This window comes from Cupressus sempervirens, chromosome 3 (genome assembly GCF_028749045.1).
Source record: "Cupressus sempervirens isolate cs-2001-9-10 chromosome 3, ASM2874904v1, whole genome shotgun sequence".
NCBI classification, from domain to species: Eukaryota; Viridiplantae; Streptophyta; class Pinopsida; order Cupressales; family Cupressaceae; genus Cupressus; species Cupressus sempervirens.
Genome location: NC_143120.1, coordinates 935,691,446 through 935,709,024, shown reverse-complemented (window position 1 = coordinate 935,709,024; position 17,579 = coordinate 935,691,446). Strand labels below are relative to the sequence as shown.

The 17,579-nt window shown below is 36.4% G+C and overlaps 1 protein-coding gene across 1 annotated transcript in view; it reads right to left on the bottom strand.

The window, feature by feature from the left end:
• Positions 1–16,227, bottom strand: part of SAMC1 (S-adenosylmethionine carrier 1) — a 161,253-nt gene extending 145,026 nt beyond the window's left edge. The window contains exons 1-3 of the mRNA XM_089822555.1: positions 15,921–16,227; positions 13,911–14,018; positions 13,645–13,727 (exon numbers count right to left, since the gene is read on the bottom strand). Coding sequence (XP_089678681.1) covers positions 13,645–13,727; positions 13,911–14,018; positions 15,921–15,975 — 246 coding nt within the window. The 5' untranslated portion in view covers positions 15,976–16,227. The remainder of the gene's footprint in view (positions 1–13,644; positions 13,728–13,910; positions 14,019–15,920) is intronic.
• Positions 16,228–17,579: the final 1,352 nt, after the last annotated feature.

Sequence of the window (17,579 nt, the reverse complement as noted above, 5' to 3'; positions counted from 1 at the left end):
ATTGTCGGATTCGGCTATAGTTGACAGGGCAGCAAGATATTTTACTTTTTCTTTTAGTAGGCCGATATAGGGTTCGTAGGGGAGAAGACTTGAGTTTTTTCCGGCCGCTAATTGTGATGTTGATGTACCATTATCTAGTTCAGCACCTGCTATTACCATCCATAGTGCTGATGATAGTTTTGTTGCACCAGACTTAGTGGATGTTTCTGTGCCACTGGAGGACAGTAGTGTCGAGCATCACCGGGTTGAGGCTCCCACAGCAGTTATTGTGGGTTCTACAGAGGTAGTTGATGTTGTAGTCATCTCTGATCATTCAAATTCTTCTTCGGAGGGAATTGTCATTGGGGATGTGTATGTCAACTTCAATAGCGTGGCTCCAATTCAGGAGGCAGTGGCTTCCTCAAATAGGCCCGAGGCTTCTATGGAGTCTCCCAGTGGTGTACTTGGTGATCAGAGTATTATAAAGGGGACACTTGATTTCAGTTTGGGCTCCAACATTGTTGGTGTACAGGTTGACGATGAGTCGTGTACAATGATCTGTGTCTACAGTTGAGATTCCTGTAGGTGATGTGAGAGTTGTTAGTATGGACACATTTGAGGACACTTTTGAGGATGTTGTGAGTTGCATTGGTAACGATGCCCCTTGTATGATATTGAGTGATGACTAGGAGGAGAGTTTGAGCTCTGACAGTTTTGATATTTATGATAGCAGTCACAATATGGGTTCGACACAGGAGACAGTGTTATATTCCTGTGTTGAGGATGTGAGCATGGAGATTTCTAGTGACGACACTCAGGATAGGAGTGTTATAGATGTTTTGTCAAATGACACTCCATGCTACAGTATAGCTTATCCACAGGTCGACGTCGAGCTGTTTACATGGTCAGAGTTGGTAGAGGAGATGCAATTAGAGGATATATACACTAGCATTCCAAATTCATCCATTACTGTGAGTGAGGATGATGAGTGTTGTAGTGTATTTGTATTTTTATTTCTTTGGGCATAGATTTAGCATCGATAGTTGGTGGAGATGGGTTCCTTGATTCAGTGTTGCCGGAACCCATAGATGAGGATAAGGTAGAGTCTGAGTGGCAGGAGTTTGTTTCAACTAGGGCTACCTTGTCAGTTGAGGGAGTTGCTTTGTCAGTGACCCCTGATGATATTTGTCAGGATCTGGACTCTCAGTTAGTTGTCGAGGACGAGGGAGCTGGAGATTGTGATGATGAGATAGTTTCAACATCAGCTTCTTCGAAGTTAGATGAGGATGAGTCTGATGCTTGCATTCAGAGTGTGGAGGTGTACTCAGATGTAAGTACACTGAGCATTGGTGATCTTGAGGGAAGTTCATTTGATTCAGCTTTCTCTCATAGTGTGGACCGCGTATTCGAGACGGTTCATAGGAGGCCCATAATGCAAAGTCACCATGTGACCGGCCAGTTGAGAGTTGGCGAGAGAGATATCACTACTGCTCTTGAGCATTTTGATACCACTTGTCAGTTGTTGGTCGTTATTGGTTGGGGTGCTTCTATGACAGATGAGTCCAGCAATGGTTACTTTTCGTTGTCAGAGGTTCATGCCTTGCGTGAAGCTATCAGGGTCTTGAGACAGGATCACTTACAGTTGGTAGCCGATCATGATCACCTGGTTGAGTGGGGGAGTACAGCCTATGAGGCAATCTTGGATCATGAGGAGGAGGTGAGTGAGCTTACCCAAGATCTCACAGTGACTACTAAGGCTTCGGAGGTCACACAGCGAGATCTACAAGAGTCGCAATTTCAGTTAGAGGAGGTGACAGTGGAGTTGGAACATTTGCAGTCTACACCAGCCCCAGACCCAGTTCATTTGTATATTGAGGTGGTTGGTGGTGAGTATGCTCCTACAGTTGTTACTGAGGAACATGTTGTTGGGGCTGACACACATGTTTAGGATTTGGGAGTACCTGGTCCTGATGAGTTTGGGATACCAATGGAGTCAAGTCTCCAGATTGATTCTTCTCACACAGATGACAATGTGGTACAGTTGGCCATGCCACCTTTACAGAGGGATCAGTTGTGGTGTGCGGGGGAGTATGTTGATGCTTCCTCCTACAATTTTTACTGCACTGAACCGTTTATGAAGTATTTGTTGGATAGTGCAGGTGTTCATCTGGACTCGCATAAAGTGTCAGAAGGTGCTCTCATCCGAGGTACTAGTGCTATTCGCAGATTGGTTGGGAAGATAATAGTGATCCTTTCTACTATGCTACCTCACAGGGATTTTGAGGTGGGGTTTGTTGAGCGGATTGCACACGGTCCTATCCAGCCTACAGCCACTCGGAGTCAAAGATTGGAGCCATCTGTTGATTCCCAATTCAGTGATGGTGAGCCAGTAGCGGAGTTTGGGGGTTCCTACCAGCATTATACGGTGGGGTATGCTCATCATTTTTCTTTTGACCCAAAGATAGAAGATTTGATTTCACGCAGGTGTAGATCGGCTCCAGTTTCTTACCATCCATTATGGGATGGATTGGCACCATCTTTTGCAGATGGAATTGGTAGTTGCAAGTTACACAACCTACAGTATTGACACACCCAGGACAATTTATCAGAGATTGGATTTGGTGGCAGTGACTCAGGTACCTATGGTTGTTGTCATATCCACAGTGCAGTTGGGTGCGAGTGTCAGTTAGACAGGGACTTGAGTTTTGACAGAGTCGATGTTTCAATTGGCTTGAGTTCCATAGAGCGGTTTCTTCTATCAGCATCTACAGTTGGTCTTCAAATGATTTTATTAGTGATGTCAATTGTTTGGGTGTTGAATGTAGTTTCTCAATTGCTAATTTTTGTATTGTTGATGCTGATAATTTCTTCACAAGAGCTGTTTGGTGATGACTGGGACATTTACACAGGTCTTCAATTGGGATCCAGGTGGAGGAGAATGGTACTTGTTGCTGAGATTGCTTGGGGACAAGCAATTTCTGAAGGGGCGAACTATAATGCCCTCATTTTGGAGGTAATTTGATTTAATTAATTTAATTAATTAAGTTGTCCAAAATAATGAATATTTTATGAGGATGACTAATTAATTATTTTAATTAAATAAATAAGTGGTATTAAGTTAATTATTTATAAAGTTATCAAATAAATAAATATTAAAAGGTAACTTTATATTTAATTAATTTAATAAAGTGACTTAAATAAATTAATATATCATAAAGTCACTTAATAAAAATAAAATAATTTCTAGAAGCTTCTAGATTTTGGGCCAACCTCTTGAGGAAAAAGTATAAATAGACATCATGGGCCTCATTCTCATCATCCAGGAATTGATGATTGTTTGATGTTTGGTAGAGAAGCCAACTAAGGTTTCAGCCATTGGAGGATCTTTGGGGACAAAAACCCTCATTGGTTACGCAATTTTGAGGTTGTGAGATACCAGCTGAATTATTGTTGATTGTGAGCTGTACTTCAGAAGTCCAATCTTGTGCTTCACGGTGGAGATTATTTGAGTACAATAGTTGATGTATTATTGTACTTGCAACTGCTGATGTATTGTTACATTTGATGGAGAAGTTACTTCAGCAATTGATGTATTTATGATACTGAGTTTCTGAATTAGATTGTGTAAAGATTTTTGTCATCAACGTTCCGAATCACTCTACGTGATGCATCATCAGGATGAGAGAGCTGATGTGTTGCTGAGATTGATTATGTTATTGAGCAGGATCATTACAAACCTTCATAATCTATTATCATGGAGGTTGATCAGCCTATGTGAATCTCATGTTTTTGCTCTTACCTTTCGATTGAGGTCAATCATTCTAGGTATTGTTGCATTCAATTCCTATCGTCGAGACAATCGTTTTAGGGGCAAATTGGAAGGCGTTTGGTGCTGCAATTAATTATCTAAACTTTTGCCAAACAAAAACAGGGGCAGCACCTTGACTATTTCGATTTGAGCTTGGAAGGTGCCTATCACATTGGATTTTTATTATTTCTTCATCAACAACATTGGGCGTCATCATTACCAGGTTCTTCTTGCATTCACTAAGTAGTTTGCATTGTCATATCATAGGCATTTTAATTGTTGCTATAAGTGTACTCAGAAAATCAAATTTGGCACTATTGTCAAACAATTGTAAGCCAAGGGTCTTGACCAATTCATAGCATCATTATAATAGACATTTTATTGCAAAGAAGGAGATATATGTTGTTGGTCAACTACTATTGTATTTGAATATGTTATTGCCATTCATGATCAACTTATTAGTTTGCATGCCAATTGTTTGTCAAAATGTCAATTAGCTGTAAGTTTTCTTTTTTGGCATAAATAATGTTATAATTATGCATACCAAATGTTTGTTAAAATACCACTTGGTTGTAAGTGCATAAATGTCATCTTAGGTTGCATCCAAAGTGTTTGTCATAATTACTAGTTGTTGTAGCTGCATATTGCAAGTAGTTTCAGTCACATATATGCATTGAATATTGTCAAATAAGTTGCATATTCATGTTAAGTCATTGTTTATTCAATTTAGAGTCATTTGTAAACATCCTCATTGATGCTAATTGGAAAAAAAGAGTCATTAAAACAAACTGAAATGTTATATCAGTCATATGACCCTTGTATGTGAAGTGTTGGACGAAATTCTTCGAGCCTTCAATCAGCATTTTAAGGTCAGATTTGAGCAGGGTCATTACATCTTAATTCGGCGGAAGATCTTTGTGAATGTGATACATGAAAAAAAATATGAAAAGAAACAAATATTTCAATGCATAAGAAAACTCCAAGTCTTATTAATTTAGATAGCCATGTACCACTAAAGAACTCGAGGCACCAAGACATGTCTTGCAATAGTTGTTCATATAAGATAAAAAGTTAAAATACAAAGAAAAATTGTAATCAAACTGAACGTATGATGACATACGTGATGCCAAGATAGCCTAGGGTGTTAAATTCTTAATAAATGAATAAAACTCCTACAGAAGGATCAAGTCATTGCACACAATCACAAAGGGTCATAACATCAAAACTAAACTGCTTTGAAAATGTCTCCCTATATGATTCTAAGCTTGAATTAAAGGTTAAATTGATGCAGAGATAAACTCAATGGAAGCAAAAACAAAAAGAACCAGCACCAGAAAGAGATAGATAATAATATTTCTCTAATTAATTCATCAAATGAACAGTACACACACTTGCTCTCCTACAAATTTCTTCTTCCCGTAATTTCATATCCAAAAACTTGCCCTAAACCTAAACCTAAACCTAAAAACTCTATTTATACTTACTAAGACGGTCTACAAAACATTCTAGATTATTACAAAATAGGAAGAACAACTTACAAAATACTCTAGATCAATATAGAATGGGGATGAATGACCCCACAATGATTTGTACGAATCCCAAGAAAAGATCTTATCATAATGACAAAATCAGGATAAATTCTTCATCCAGAAATCATGTCCAAAATATTTTGTGTGGGTGCTCCTGCACCATACTCCCTAGGAAATTTTATCTCAAGCCCACTTTAGATGAGCGCTTGTAGAGTGGTACCTTGCTACTTGATATCTTGTTCGGTCATCCACACAGCATCTACATCCGAATAACCTCTGAGTTTTACCAAATACTGCTTGGACATCTTTCCTCTTGTTTGCTTTATGACTTTGGTGTCAAGTATCCTTTCTAGCTATGGTGGCTGCTTAAATGGTAGACGTTGAATGTCTTCTATATCAGCAATCTATCCTGTATCAATTTCTTCAATGGGTGCTTTGAATGGTGTGAGGTCTGCTATTTTGAAGATGGGAGAAATGCCAATCTCATTAGCATTGGTTCCAAACTTCTTCAATATTTGACAAGGACCTAGTTTTCTCAACATAAGCTTGGTAGATTTACCTTTTGGTAGCCTCTCTTTCTTGAGAATTGCCCATACTAAATCTCCCACTTCAAATTCTAATTGTCTCCGTTTCTAATCTGCATGCTTCTTATACTTGTCAAAGGTTTGTTGGAGTTGGGCTTTGACTTCATCATGGATTTCTTTTATGGCTGTAGAAAATTCTTCTCCTTGGGCACTAACTTGTTGCTGTGAACTCATATCTCTTAACTCAAAAATCCCTCTAGGATGAATTCCATACACCACTTGAAATGGTGACTTTCTTGTACTTCTATTGATGGAGTCATTATATACAAATTTAGCTTGGGGTAGGATTAAATCCCATTTTGTTGCATGTTGTCTTGTGAGTGTTCTTAACAAATTGCCCAAAGTTCTATTAACTACCTCTGTTTGGCCATCAGTTTGAGGGTGGTAGGCTGATGAGAATGATAAATTGGTTCCAAGTTTCCTCCATAAAGTTCTCCAAAAGTGTCCTACAAACTTCACATCCCTATCTGAAACTATGTTGAGAGGCAGCCTGTGAATCCTTATGACTTCTTTGAAAAAGAGATCTGCTATATGAGAGGCATCATAGGTCGACTTACATGGTAAGAAGTGAGCCATTTTGTTGAACCTATCTACTACAACAAATACACTATCATGCCCCTTTTGTGTCCGTGGCAGCCCCATTACAAAATCCATCATTATGCTTTCCAAGAGTCTAGATGGTATTGGAAAAGGTTGATAAAGCCCTACATTTGTAGTCCTTCCTTTGGCCCTTTGACAAATCATACATGTTTCCACAAAGTTTCTAACATCAGTCTGAAGTTTAGGCCAATAGTAGTACCTTCTAACCAATTCTAAAGTTTTATCCAAACCAAAATGTCCACCCATTGTTCCGCTATGCTTCTCTTTGATAATGTTTGTCCTCATAGAGCACTTGGGTACACATAGTTGTCCTCCTTTGAAAAGAAGTCTATCTTGTATCAAAAAATCAAGAAAATCAGCATGGTATCTTTCACCAAACTCTATACATACCTTATAGATGTCACCAAAATCTGGATCTGCTACATACATATCCTTGAATGCTTCAATTCCCACACTTTCTAGCTATATCTGGGAGACAGTCAAATTCCTTCTACTAAGAGCATTAGCAACCTTGTTTGATATGCCCTTCTTATGTTTGATAGTGAAGGTATAGGCCTGTAAATACTCCACCCATTTCATGTGCCTATGACTTAATTTGTCTTGGCTATTCAGAAAACTAAGTGCCTGGTTATCGGTATACACAACAAACTCCTTTGGCAACAAGTAGTGTTTCCACCTTTTGAGAGCTTGAACCAATGCATACATTTCTAGGTCATATGAAGAGTTTTTATGCTTGGCTTCATTGAGTTTTTCACTTGAGAAAGTCATTGGTTTTCCTTCTTGACTAAGAACTGCCCCTATAGCAACCTTGCTAGCATCACATTCTACTTGGAAAACTTTGTTAAAATCAGGTAAAGAAAGAATTGGCTGCACACTAACCTTTTTCTTAAGCAATTCAAAAGCTTCATTTGCTGATTGACTCCATGCAAACTTACACTTCCTTCCTACTTTAATAGTTTCTAACATAGGAGCACAAATATGACTGAAATTTCTTATGAATTTCCTATAAAATGTAGCAAGACCATGAAAGCTTCTAACATCTCCAACTGTTATTGGAGGTGGCCAAGATAGTATAGCACTTACCTTATCTTTATCCATCTTCAAGCTACCTTGGGAGATCACAAAACCAAGATATGTTGTAATGTCCCCATTTTGGAGGTAATTTGATTTAATTAATTTAATTAATTAAGTTGTCCAAAATAATGAATATTTTATAAAGATGACTAATTAATTATTTGAATTAAATAAATAAGTGGTATTAAGTTAATCATTTATAAAGTTATCAAATAAATAAATATTAAAAGGTATCTTTATATTTAATTAATAAGTGACTTGAATTATAAAATATTTTATAAAGTCACTTAATAATTAAAATAATGTTCTAGAAGTTTCTGGAGAAAGTGGAGAAAAAAGAATAAATAGGCATCTTGGGCTTCATTCTCAGCAAGCACAGTTGTTGTTGTTGGTGTTTGTTGTTGATGTGCATTGTGGAGCCTAGGGTTTCTGCAGTAGTCACAATTGGCCATTGAGAATGAAAACTCTCAATTGATACGTAATTTTGAGAGTGTGAAATATCACTTGAATTATTGCAGCTGGGAGAAAGTTACTTCAAACTTCCATTTGTGCTTCATTGCTTAAAATTTTGTGGCCTTCAGCCAAGTTTTGGATGGTTCAATTTGAGGAATTGTTGAAGACATTTTGGTGATCAAAGTCTTCATCTTTGGCTATGCCAGGGTTCTACTTGCACCATTCGTCATTTCCAGAATTGTTAATATGATGTTTCAGTCACATAAGTTTGCATATTAGGGCCACAATTTTGCATGATATCGATTGCTATTTGCATTGGAGATTATAGCTATCCTTTGGAGCTAGTTCATCATTCTTGGCATTCGATTTTCCTTGGTAAAGAAAGCAGATTATATTGGTGAATAGATCTAATATTAAAATCAGATATTACAGTCTTGAAAGGGCGCCTTTGGAAGGTGCAATTTTGGTTGTGGAGCTCACATTTGGCATCAATTTCATTCAAGGCTTGGGTTGCCCATTTCCTTGGATCTTGGAGATGATGTTTGGTGCTTGAGACGGAATTTATATTCTGCATATTATTTTATTTTCAAGATCAAACCAGAACAGGGGCTGCTGGCTTAGGGAGCTCGATTTGGCTTGGAAGAACACATTTTCAATTGGAGTTTGGTTGCTTCTTCATCTATTCACAAGGGCACTTCGATCCAACCAAGTTTCATTGCATATAGAACATCATTTCATTGTATAAGCATAACTTTTAGTTACAGCTGTAGGAGTGCATTTTCATACCAGCATATCATATATTTGTAATTCTTGTAAATGCCAAGAGTCTTGACTTATTGATGAGCATTGTATTGGATCATTGTGTTGTAATAAGAGATACTAATTTTCTGGTCATTTGTAGATGTCAATGAGCAATTCTATATCATTTGTAGTCAGCTTAGTAGTTTGCATACCAACTGTTTGACAAAATACCAGTTGGCTGTAAGTGATCATTTTTTACGATTAGAATTCATATATGCATTCAATATTGTCAGAATAAATTGCACATTCATGTTAGGTCATTATTTAATCAATTTAGAGTCATTTGTAAACATCCTCGTCAATGCTAATTGAAGAAAAGAGTCATTAAAGCAAACAGAAATTTTATATCAGTCATATGACCCTTGTATGCAAAGTGTTTGATGAAATTCCTTGAGCCTATATCAGCATTTTGAGATCAGATTTGAGCAAGGTCATTACATATGTCAGCTCCTCTTGTATAAACAAACACCTTTCCAAATTTATTACCAATTTCTCCTCATGAAGTGTTCTCAAAACCATGTCAATGTGCTCTAGGTGTTCTTCCTTTGTCTTGCTAAAAATTAATATATCATCTAAATATACTATGATGAACTTATCATTGAAGTCTTTGAGTATTTCGTTCATAAGTCTCATGAAAGTACTAGGAGCATTAGAGAGTCCAAATGGCATTACCTTCCATTCATATGGTCCATCATTGGTTTTGAATGCTGTCTTCCACTCATCTCCAGCTCTTATCCTTATTTGATAGTACCCACTTTTTAAGTCAATCTTGAAGAAATACTTTGCACCTCCCAAACAATCAAGCAAATCTTCAATTCTTGGCATTGGAAACCTATATCTAATTGTAATCTTACTAATGGCTCTAGAATCAACGCATAACCTCCAGGTTCCTTCCTTCTTGGGTGCCAAAACAGCAGGTACAGCACATGGGCTTAAGCTTTTCATAATCAAGTCAAAATCAAGGAACTCCTTTACTTCTCTAGCAATCTCCTCATTTTGTTGAGGTGTCATCTTGTATGCAGCCTTATTGGGTAAAGTAGCTCTAGGAATGAAATCAATACAATGACTAATGTCTTGTATAGGTGGTAAAGACTTTGGCATACCTTCTGAAATCAAACCTTCATACTTATCCAGAAGTTCTTTCACTTCATTAGGAATTGCCTTCTTTGTTTCAGCCTCCTTTCTATCATTTCCAATGGGTTCTTGTGGTTGTGGATTAGGCATCAAAAGAAAACAAGGCTTAGGTTCATCCTTCATGTCCCATAAGAATTCTTTTTTATCAACCATCATAATTTTGGCTTCCCTCTCTTTATTTTCTTCCACTTCTTCATGATCAGCAAATGGAATCAATCTAATCACTTTTCCATCCTTCTTGATGGTGTATATATTGAGTTTTCCATCATGTTGTGCCTGCAAATCATACTGCCAGGGCCTACCAAATAATAGGTGGCATGCATCCATGTCAACTATATCACACAAAATTCTATCCTTATACTTTCCAATCTGAAAATCAACCCATGCTTGCTCATTTACAGGAGTTTGTGACCCTTTGTTAGCCATGAAACCTTATAAGGAAAAGGATGAGATTACCTCCTATGTTTTAACTTCTGAACAAACTCAAGAGAAATTAAATTCTCAGTAGATCCTGAGTCAATAATGACTTTACATACCTTACCTCCAGATTTGCAAGCAATCCTAAAGATAGTTTTCCTTTAAGGTGGTTCCATGGTAGTAGGCACTTTCAAAAGTGTTCTTTTCATATTAAACTTTCTCCTCTTTTAGGTACACTATCTGAGTCAGCCATCTCCTTCTCTTGGTATTCATCATCTTGTACCAAATGTGTTCTTCTTTCACCTTGTCAACGTGAACTTGCTCTATCCAGACACCTAGATGCATAATGTCCCTCCTTATTACAATTGAAACAAATAATCAGACTTGCCCTTCTACTACCAAATCCACCTCTTGAACTGCCTCTTCCACCTCTAAAGTTAACTCTGAAATTTCCTTCGCTTTGACTGGTTTCTTGCTTTATCTCCTTGTGATCTTCATGGTTTTGTCCTCTTCCTTGGAAATTTCCTCTTCCCCTTTGATTTCTTCCTCTTCCTCTGCTATTTTGTTCTTGCCTTCTTTTCAATTTGACTTCCACCTTCAATGCTAGTTGATAACACTTATGTATTGTATCAGGACACAATAAATTAAGTTCTTCTTGAATGTTCAACCTCAATCCATTGAGATATCTAGCAACTTTTACACTTTCACATTCACTCTGCTTTGCCCTCAAGCTTAATTTTTGGAATCCTTCAGTATAGGCAATGACATCTAACTCATTTTGTCTTAAACTTTGTCTACTTCGATGAAGTTGGATTTCATAATCCTCAAGTATGTTTCTCTCACCTTGGCACACATCCTTTCCCATGAAGTTATCATGTTCTTACCTTCTTTGACCCTTTCTCCTTGAGTGAAATTCCACCAAGTGAGGATTGGTCCCTTCAACTTTGACTTGGCAATTTTTACCTTGTCCTTTTCTACTATATTTTCACGTTCAAAATGGTTGTTCAAGGTTTTTATCCAATCCACAACAGCATCAGCATCCATCTTTCCCGAGAAGATGGGTAGGTCACCTTTGGCATCCTTCTTACCAACTCTTTCAAGGGCTTCTATATAGTATCTCTGGTCTGCAGGTAAGTTAACCACCTCCTGCTCAGGGGTATCCTCCTCTTCCCCTTCTTCTTCTTGCTCTAAGGAAATCTTTGCTGTCTTTTCCATCCAGCCCTTCATCTTCTCAAATTCATCTAACAACCATTTATTGATTTTCTCATGTTCTTGCATCTTCTTTGCCAGTTCAGCATTGGTGACCATGTTTGACGTTTCAACTTCTGACTCTGATCCAGACATAAAATCTAATTGCCTCAAGAGCTTTCCCCAAGCTCTGATACCAAAAATGATGTAGAGATAAACTCAACAGAAGCAAAAACAAAAGGAACCAGCACCAGAAAGAGATAGATAATAATGTTCCTCTAATTAATTCATCAAATGAATAGTACATACACTTGCTCTCCTACAGATTTCTTCTTCCCGTAATTTTGTATCCAAAAACTTGCCCTAAACCTAAACCTAAATCTAAAAATTCTATTTATACTTGCTAAGACAGTCTACGGAAAATTCTAAATTATTACAAAATAGGAAGAATAGCTTACAGAATACTCTAGATCAATATAGAATGGGGAAGACTGAACCCACAATGATCTGTACGAATCCCAAGAAAATGTAATGACCCTCCTCAAATCTACTCTCAAAAAATGCTGATGAAAGCTCAAGAAATTTCATCAAACAATTCACATGCAAGGGACGTATGACTGATACAGTATTTCAGCTGGCTTTAAATGACTCTTTTTCAATTTGCATCAATGAGAATCTTGTGCTAGAAGACTCCTAAATGGACTACACAATGGCCTAACATGAGTGTGCTACTAATTTTGACAATATTCAGTGCATATATATGATCTAAGCATGAGAAATGAACACCTACAGCCAACTGACATTTTTACAAAGAGTTGGTATGCAAACTAACTAGCTGATAAATAATGATATTGAATTGCTTAAATGACACCAGCAACTATTATCTTCTTAATTTGCAATGAAATTTCTAATACAATGCTCATGAAATATGGCCAAAACTTTTGGCATTTACATGGATTACAAAATGATAATGCTGGTATAATGCACACTTACAGCTGAAACTTATAACACCCTAAAAAGCAATACTAACAAAGGAACCTAGTTGTAGATGGCTGTAATAATTTCCTTCAATGCTGCCCCTTCTGCTTTGCTTTTCCGATTTGCTTTTTCGTCTGCTTTTTCGGATCCGCTTTTTCGAGCTGCTTTTATGGATTGTTTTTTCAGCCTACTTTTTCGGTTCTGCTTTTTCGGGCTACTTTTTCGTATCTTCTTTTTCGGATTGCTACCATGTTGAATCTCAAGACCATATCTTTCAATGGCGTCAAGATTTCCAGCTTGAAGGGATTTCGTCCTTTAAACTATTGAGACAATCTCCAGAAAATTTTCCAATTTCTTTGATATTTCCAAACTTGCTTAAAAAGAAGCTCTTCCATTTCTTTTATAGTGTTCTCACAAGAGCTCCATCCTTCGTTTTCTCAATGTGGGATAAAACATAACTCCCTTTATGTAACTTATGTCTCCAATGTGTTATAAAATAAAGGGGACTCTTTTAATTTAAATATTTCCCACAAACTATAGTCTATGCATTAATAAAGTTAAATATTTAAATTTAACTTTATAAAATAGCTTTATCAATGCATAACAAATCTTATCAATGATAAACAAGTCTTCTTGTCGATTTTAAACAATTACCATCAACATACCATTGCCACTAGATGTCTGCCCATGCCCAAGATGACTTACTATAAATAGTAAGTATGCCCAAAGTTCCCTCAAAACCCCTCAGAAAGACCTGCAACTGAAACTATCTAGGCCAAATGGCCTCTAAGCCCCTTTAATGTCCTAATTAGCCTACGGGACTGTGGGGTAATAGGCTAACGACAACATCATGCTATGAAGGGTAAAAAAAGGGACATTACAGAAAAGATCTTATCGTAATGGCAAAATCGGGATAAATTCTTCATCCAAAAATCACATCCAAAATATTTTATGTAGGTGCTCTTGCACCATAAACATTATGTCATATGCAATTTATATAGGTTAGATACTATTGCCACATATTTTACTTTCATATAGTATGTAAATAAGATGGAGTGGAGAAAATCAAGAGATTTTGTAATTGACCAACAAAACCAACCTGTAAACGAGTCTTTATTGTATCAATTGGATACAGTACAGACTCAACAACCACTCCTGCTGTAGCTCCAGCTATAGCTCCCTCTAAAGAGATGTGACAAGTTATAAGTAAGGAAGAAAATATATTCAATAATATAGAGGCTTACAGATAAAATATGCAGGATAAGTGGCATCGAGTGCTTTCATTAAATCAGTACACACATAACTGAACAGAACAAATCACTCTTATAATAACATACTCATCAATATTTTCATGGGTTTACTCACCACATAAAGTGCGCAGAAAGTCAAATTGATGCTGTGCTCCCATAGTTGCTGATGCAATTTTCATCTGTAGTCCTTCAGGAATACTTACATTCCGTTTCTTCAGAATATCTGCAAAACATAGTCCCTCTGATCATAGTTGGTAATAAGAATATAAAATCTAATCATTTCGTTAAATTTTTTAATCCGTCATGGAGGACAAAAACAAATAGAAACTGAGTAGAGATGAAATAAACAGCAGACACTTGTTTTCAGATATCTCAAATTCATCACGTGTGACAAATGAAGACAATTTAACCAAGGTTATAGGCAGACACTTGGAGCAGAGGATGGTGAGACAGGAAGTGGTTGTTTCAAGGATGGTTTAGGAACTCATTCCCAATAGATTATACATCAGGGAAAGAAATAGGGAATGCCTATATCAAGAATACCAAAATAGACATACACAAAAGTTTAAGGGGCTACACATGAATTAAAAGCAGTTTATCAATGTATCATTCAATGCAATTTATTGTGTCAACTGACAAATGAAACTGTGACATAGGCTGTGTTAAGTAATAACAATTTTGCAGAGGAATATATGCTGACTTGAATTCATTTTTTCAATGTCAACTAAAAGTGAGTATTTTATATTTGGCCATATCTGTTGGAAAGAACATTCAATGCAATTTTCCAGATAAATTCCATTTCAAGTTGTTGTACTCATTATGTTGATCTTTTCAATATCTAGGGCATCAGGGAAATCAGTCTCAGCTGTACCCTTGACATACCTGTAGGCTGTCAATCTTATTTAACGGTCATCCAAACATGAGGCTTTAGGATAATTTATTCCCCTTGAGCTAGATTATGCTTCACCTTCTCCTGTTTACTTATACTGTCTCTTGCAGACCCAGTTTTTTTAACACCACAGCACAGTCTACCAAACTCATCAAACTTTTCAAGAAACATAATGATGTGCTCAGAACCTTGAAAGTCTGCCAGTTGACTAAGCTGTTAGGAACTGCAGGACAATCTAACAACTCAATCGTGAAATTTGAAACATAAATATTATAGTGGGGCATGAAACGTGATGCTGACACAGCCAACAAAAAGAAAAGCCAGTTCTGGTTTATTGCTACGGCAAAAATTAAAAAAGCATCAAACACCTCGATGTTGTCGCAACTTTGTCGTCATAATGCCAAAAACAACCATTCTCAGTTTGACTATTAACAGACCTGCTTAACCACTAATTGTGCATCGCCATTATTGATGTAATTCTTCGTTAGCACTCAATACCATCAAAAGGTCTTGCCATTCAGTTCAGTTGTTCATAAATTCAAGCATCAACATGTAAGAGAATGGAAAGAACTTTCATGCTGGACTCTGTATTGCTATAGGGATGCTATAGCCTAAGTGATAAAAGCTTCTGTCAGAAAACATAGTGCATACCCAGTGTTCACAGTTTTCACAGTTTTCTTCCAGGCCATATTCAATTGTTGACATAAGTGATAAAATCCCCGAACCCCTTCCTCATAAAGTTTCGCTTTTCAATATGGCCTCTTGATTGATTCACCTTCTCTTAGATTCAAACTGAAGACAATCCATGTGACTGCCAACCAGAATCATGCCGTAGAACCAACCGGGTGAGAGAATATCTATCAACTCATCCCCAACTGATGACACAAGTGTTGTGATTGTCTTCTACATGACAATGTCAGTCATCTTGATCTTCTTTGAAGAATGCACAAACAAAGCAAAAACTGCATCTTAGATTTGGTCAACCAGGACCAACAACTGCATCTTATCCTTTGAAAAACATAAGAAGGATGTTTGTTTGCGTGGTTAATTTAAGAGGAAAGTTTTATGGGAGGGTATAGAATCTAAAACACTGTTGTTTAAGCAGAAACCATTGAGAAAAGATAAGATGAAAACAGATACAGCTTAGCCTCTGCCAAGCCAGAGGCTGGTGATGTTTGAACCTAAACACCAGGCCCATTTATATCTCAGAAAAAAATCACTTTAGCCTAAACGTACCAGAACGATTTTGCAGAGGCTCGTTGCTTTCCATGGCGATAAGTGGAGGAGCCATTCGACGAAAATACAGCAATTTGAACAGTTTGCTTTACGAGATATATTTGCTGCTATCCGTTAGGCTTTTTAAGGCCAGAGAGTCGAAGAAGACTCCATAGCAGAAAAAGCTTCAGAATAAATAATTTAAATTAATTAATGTAACCAAAAAACTACAGCAACTTGGCTATAGCATAATAATAATAATTGACATAATTACTAATTCCGTAAGAGGTTCAAGGGATAAGTGGATAGAGTATTTTATGAATATTCTTATTGTATGAAATTGCATAGATCACTGAAGGTTCAACATAATTTTCTTATGATATATAGGATTTTTGGTCATGATACAATAATGGCTAGGGTGGTCCAAAAGTGCTTAACAGCAATGGTATTTTTAAACTCAATAGTAGTTTACAATATAATTATAAATTGCCATTAGAAATATGCATAATGTTTGATAAAAGTGCTTAACAACAAAGGTATTTTTGAAGTTGAATAGTAGTTTACAATATAAATGTAAATTGCCATCAAAAGCATGCATAATGTTTGATAGAAGCATTGTGTGTAAGTAAAAAATAAGTGTGCCAAATTGGATAGTACAATATTTTTGTATGGGTACTTGTAAGATTTCCCTTTAAATTTGAGCAGTGCAAATATTTGGAGTTCATTAGTAAATCTTGTGTATGACAAGTCAAAACACCCAGTTTAAGGGTTTTCACAAGCACAACACAACATATGAATTCCTAACAATGTAACAAACAAAACTATTCATATCATCGCTTAATACAAGCATAAACATTCAGATTATTGGTGAAGACAAACATAGAAATGACAAAAAAGTATAGCCCAGAGCGATCAAAAGTTGACCCGACAGATTTTTATTGATATTAAAAAAATATTAATTGGAATATAAAAACCAGTCCATTATAGAAAATGCCTGAAAAAAGCCCCAATGTCAAATAAGTAAAAAAAATCCGAAATACAAAAAAAAAAAAAAAAAAGTTAAATTGTTAAATGACAAGATATTTTTAACATTGCATAATGTTTTAAAATGAATTGAATCCATAGATAACAGTATTGCAACTTAGCACAATGTGAATTGGCATCAATCGTACATGTAAGATGTTGGAGATAAATAAAATATTGATTCCTTGCATATTCAAATTATCCTTCAGAAGAGTCACCCAGGTCTAATTTTCTCCCAAATTTACATCCCACAATCTAAATTGAAATTCCCTACTAAACTCTCGGTCACCTAATATCATTCAAACAACCCTCAGGCATTCAAAATTCCAATTGAAACCTCCTTAAATGGTAACAAAATATATTAAACATGCACCATTATAAATGGTGAAAGAAAACTTAAAGTGCATAGTGATTTGTACAAAAAACAAATAAGTTGAAAATAAATTAAACTATGAAATAATTGCAGGAAATAAAGCAACAAATGTAGATATGCATTGAATACCTAGGAATGTTGAAGTAATCGGAATTGTCTTTGAACTTCTATTTAGGTAGCCCGGTCTACAAAAAATTGCCTCTCTGGCCTTTTTATTTCCGTTGCTATTCAGACTTACCTTGGTGAAAGGTCAAACGCCCCTTAATATTCGAATGCAAAGTAAC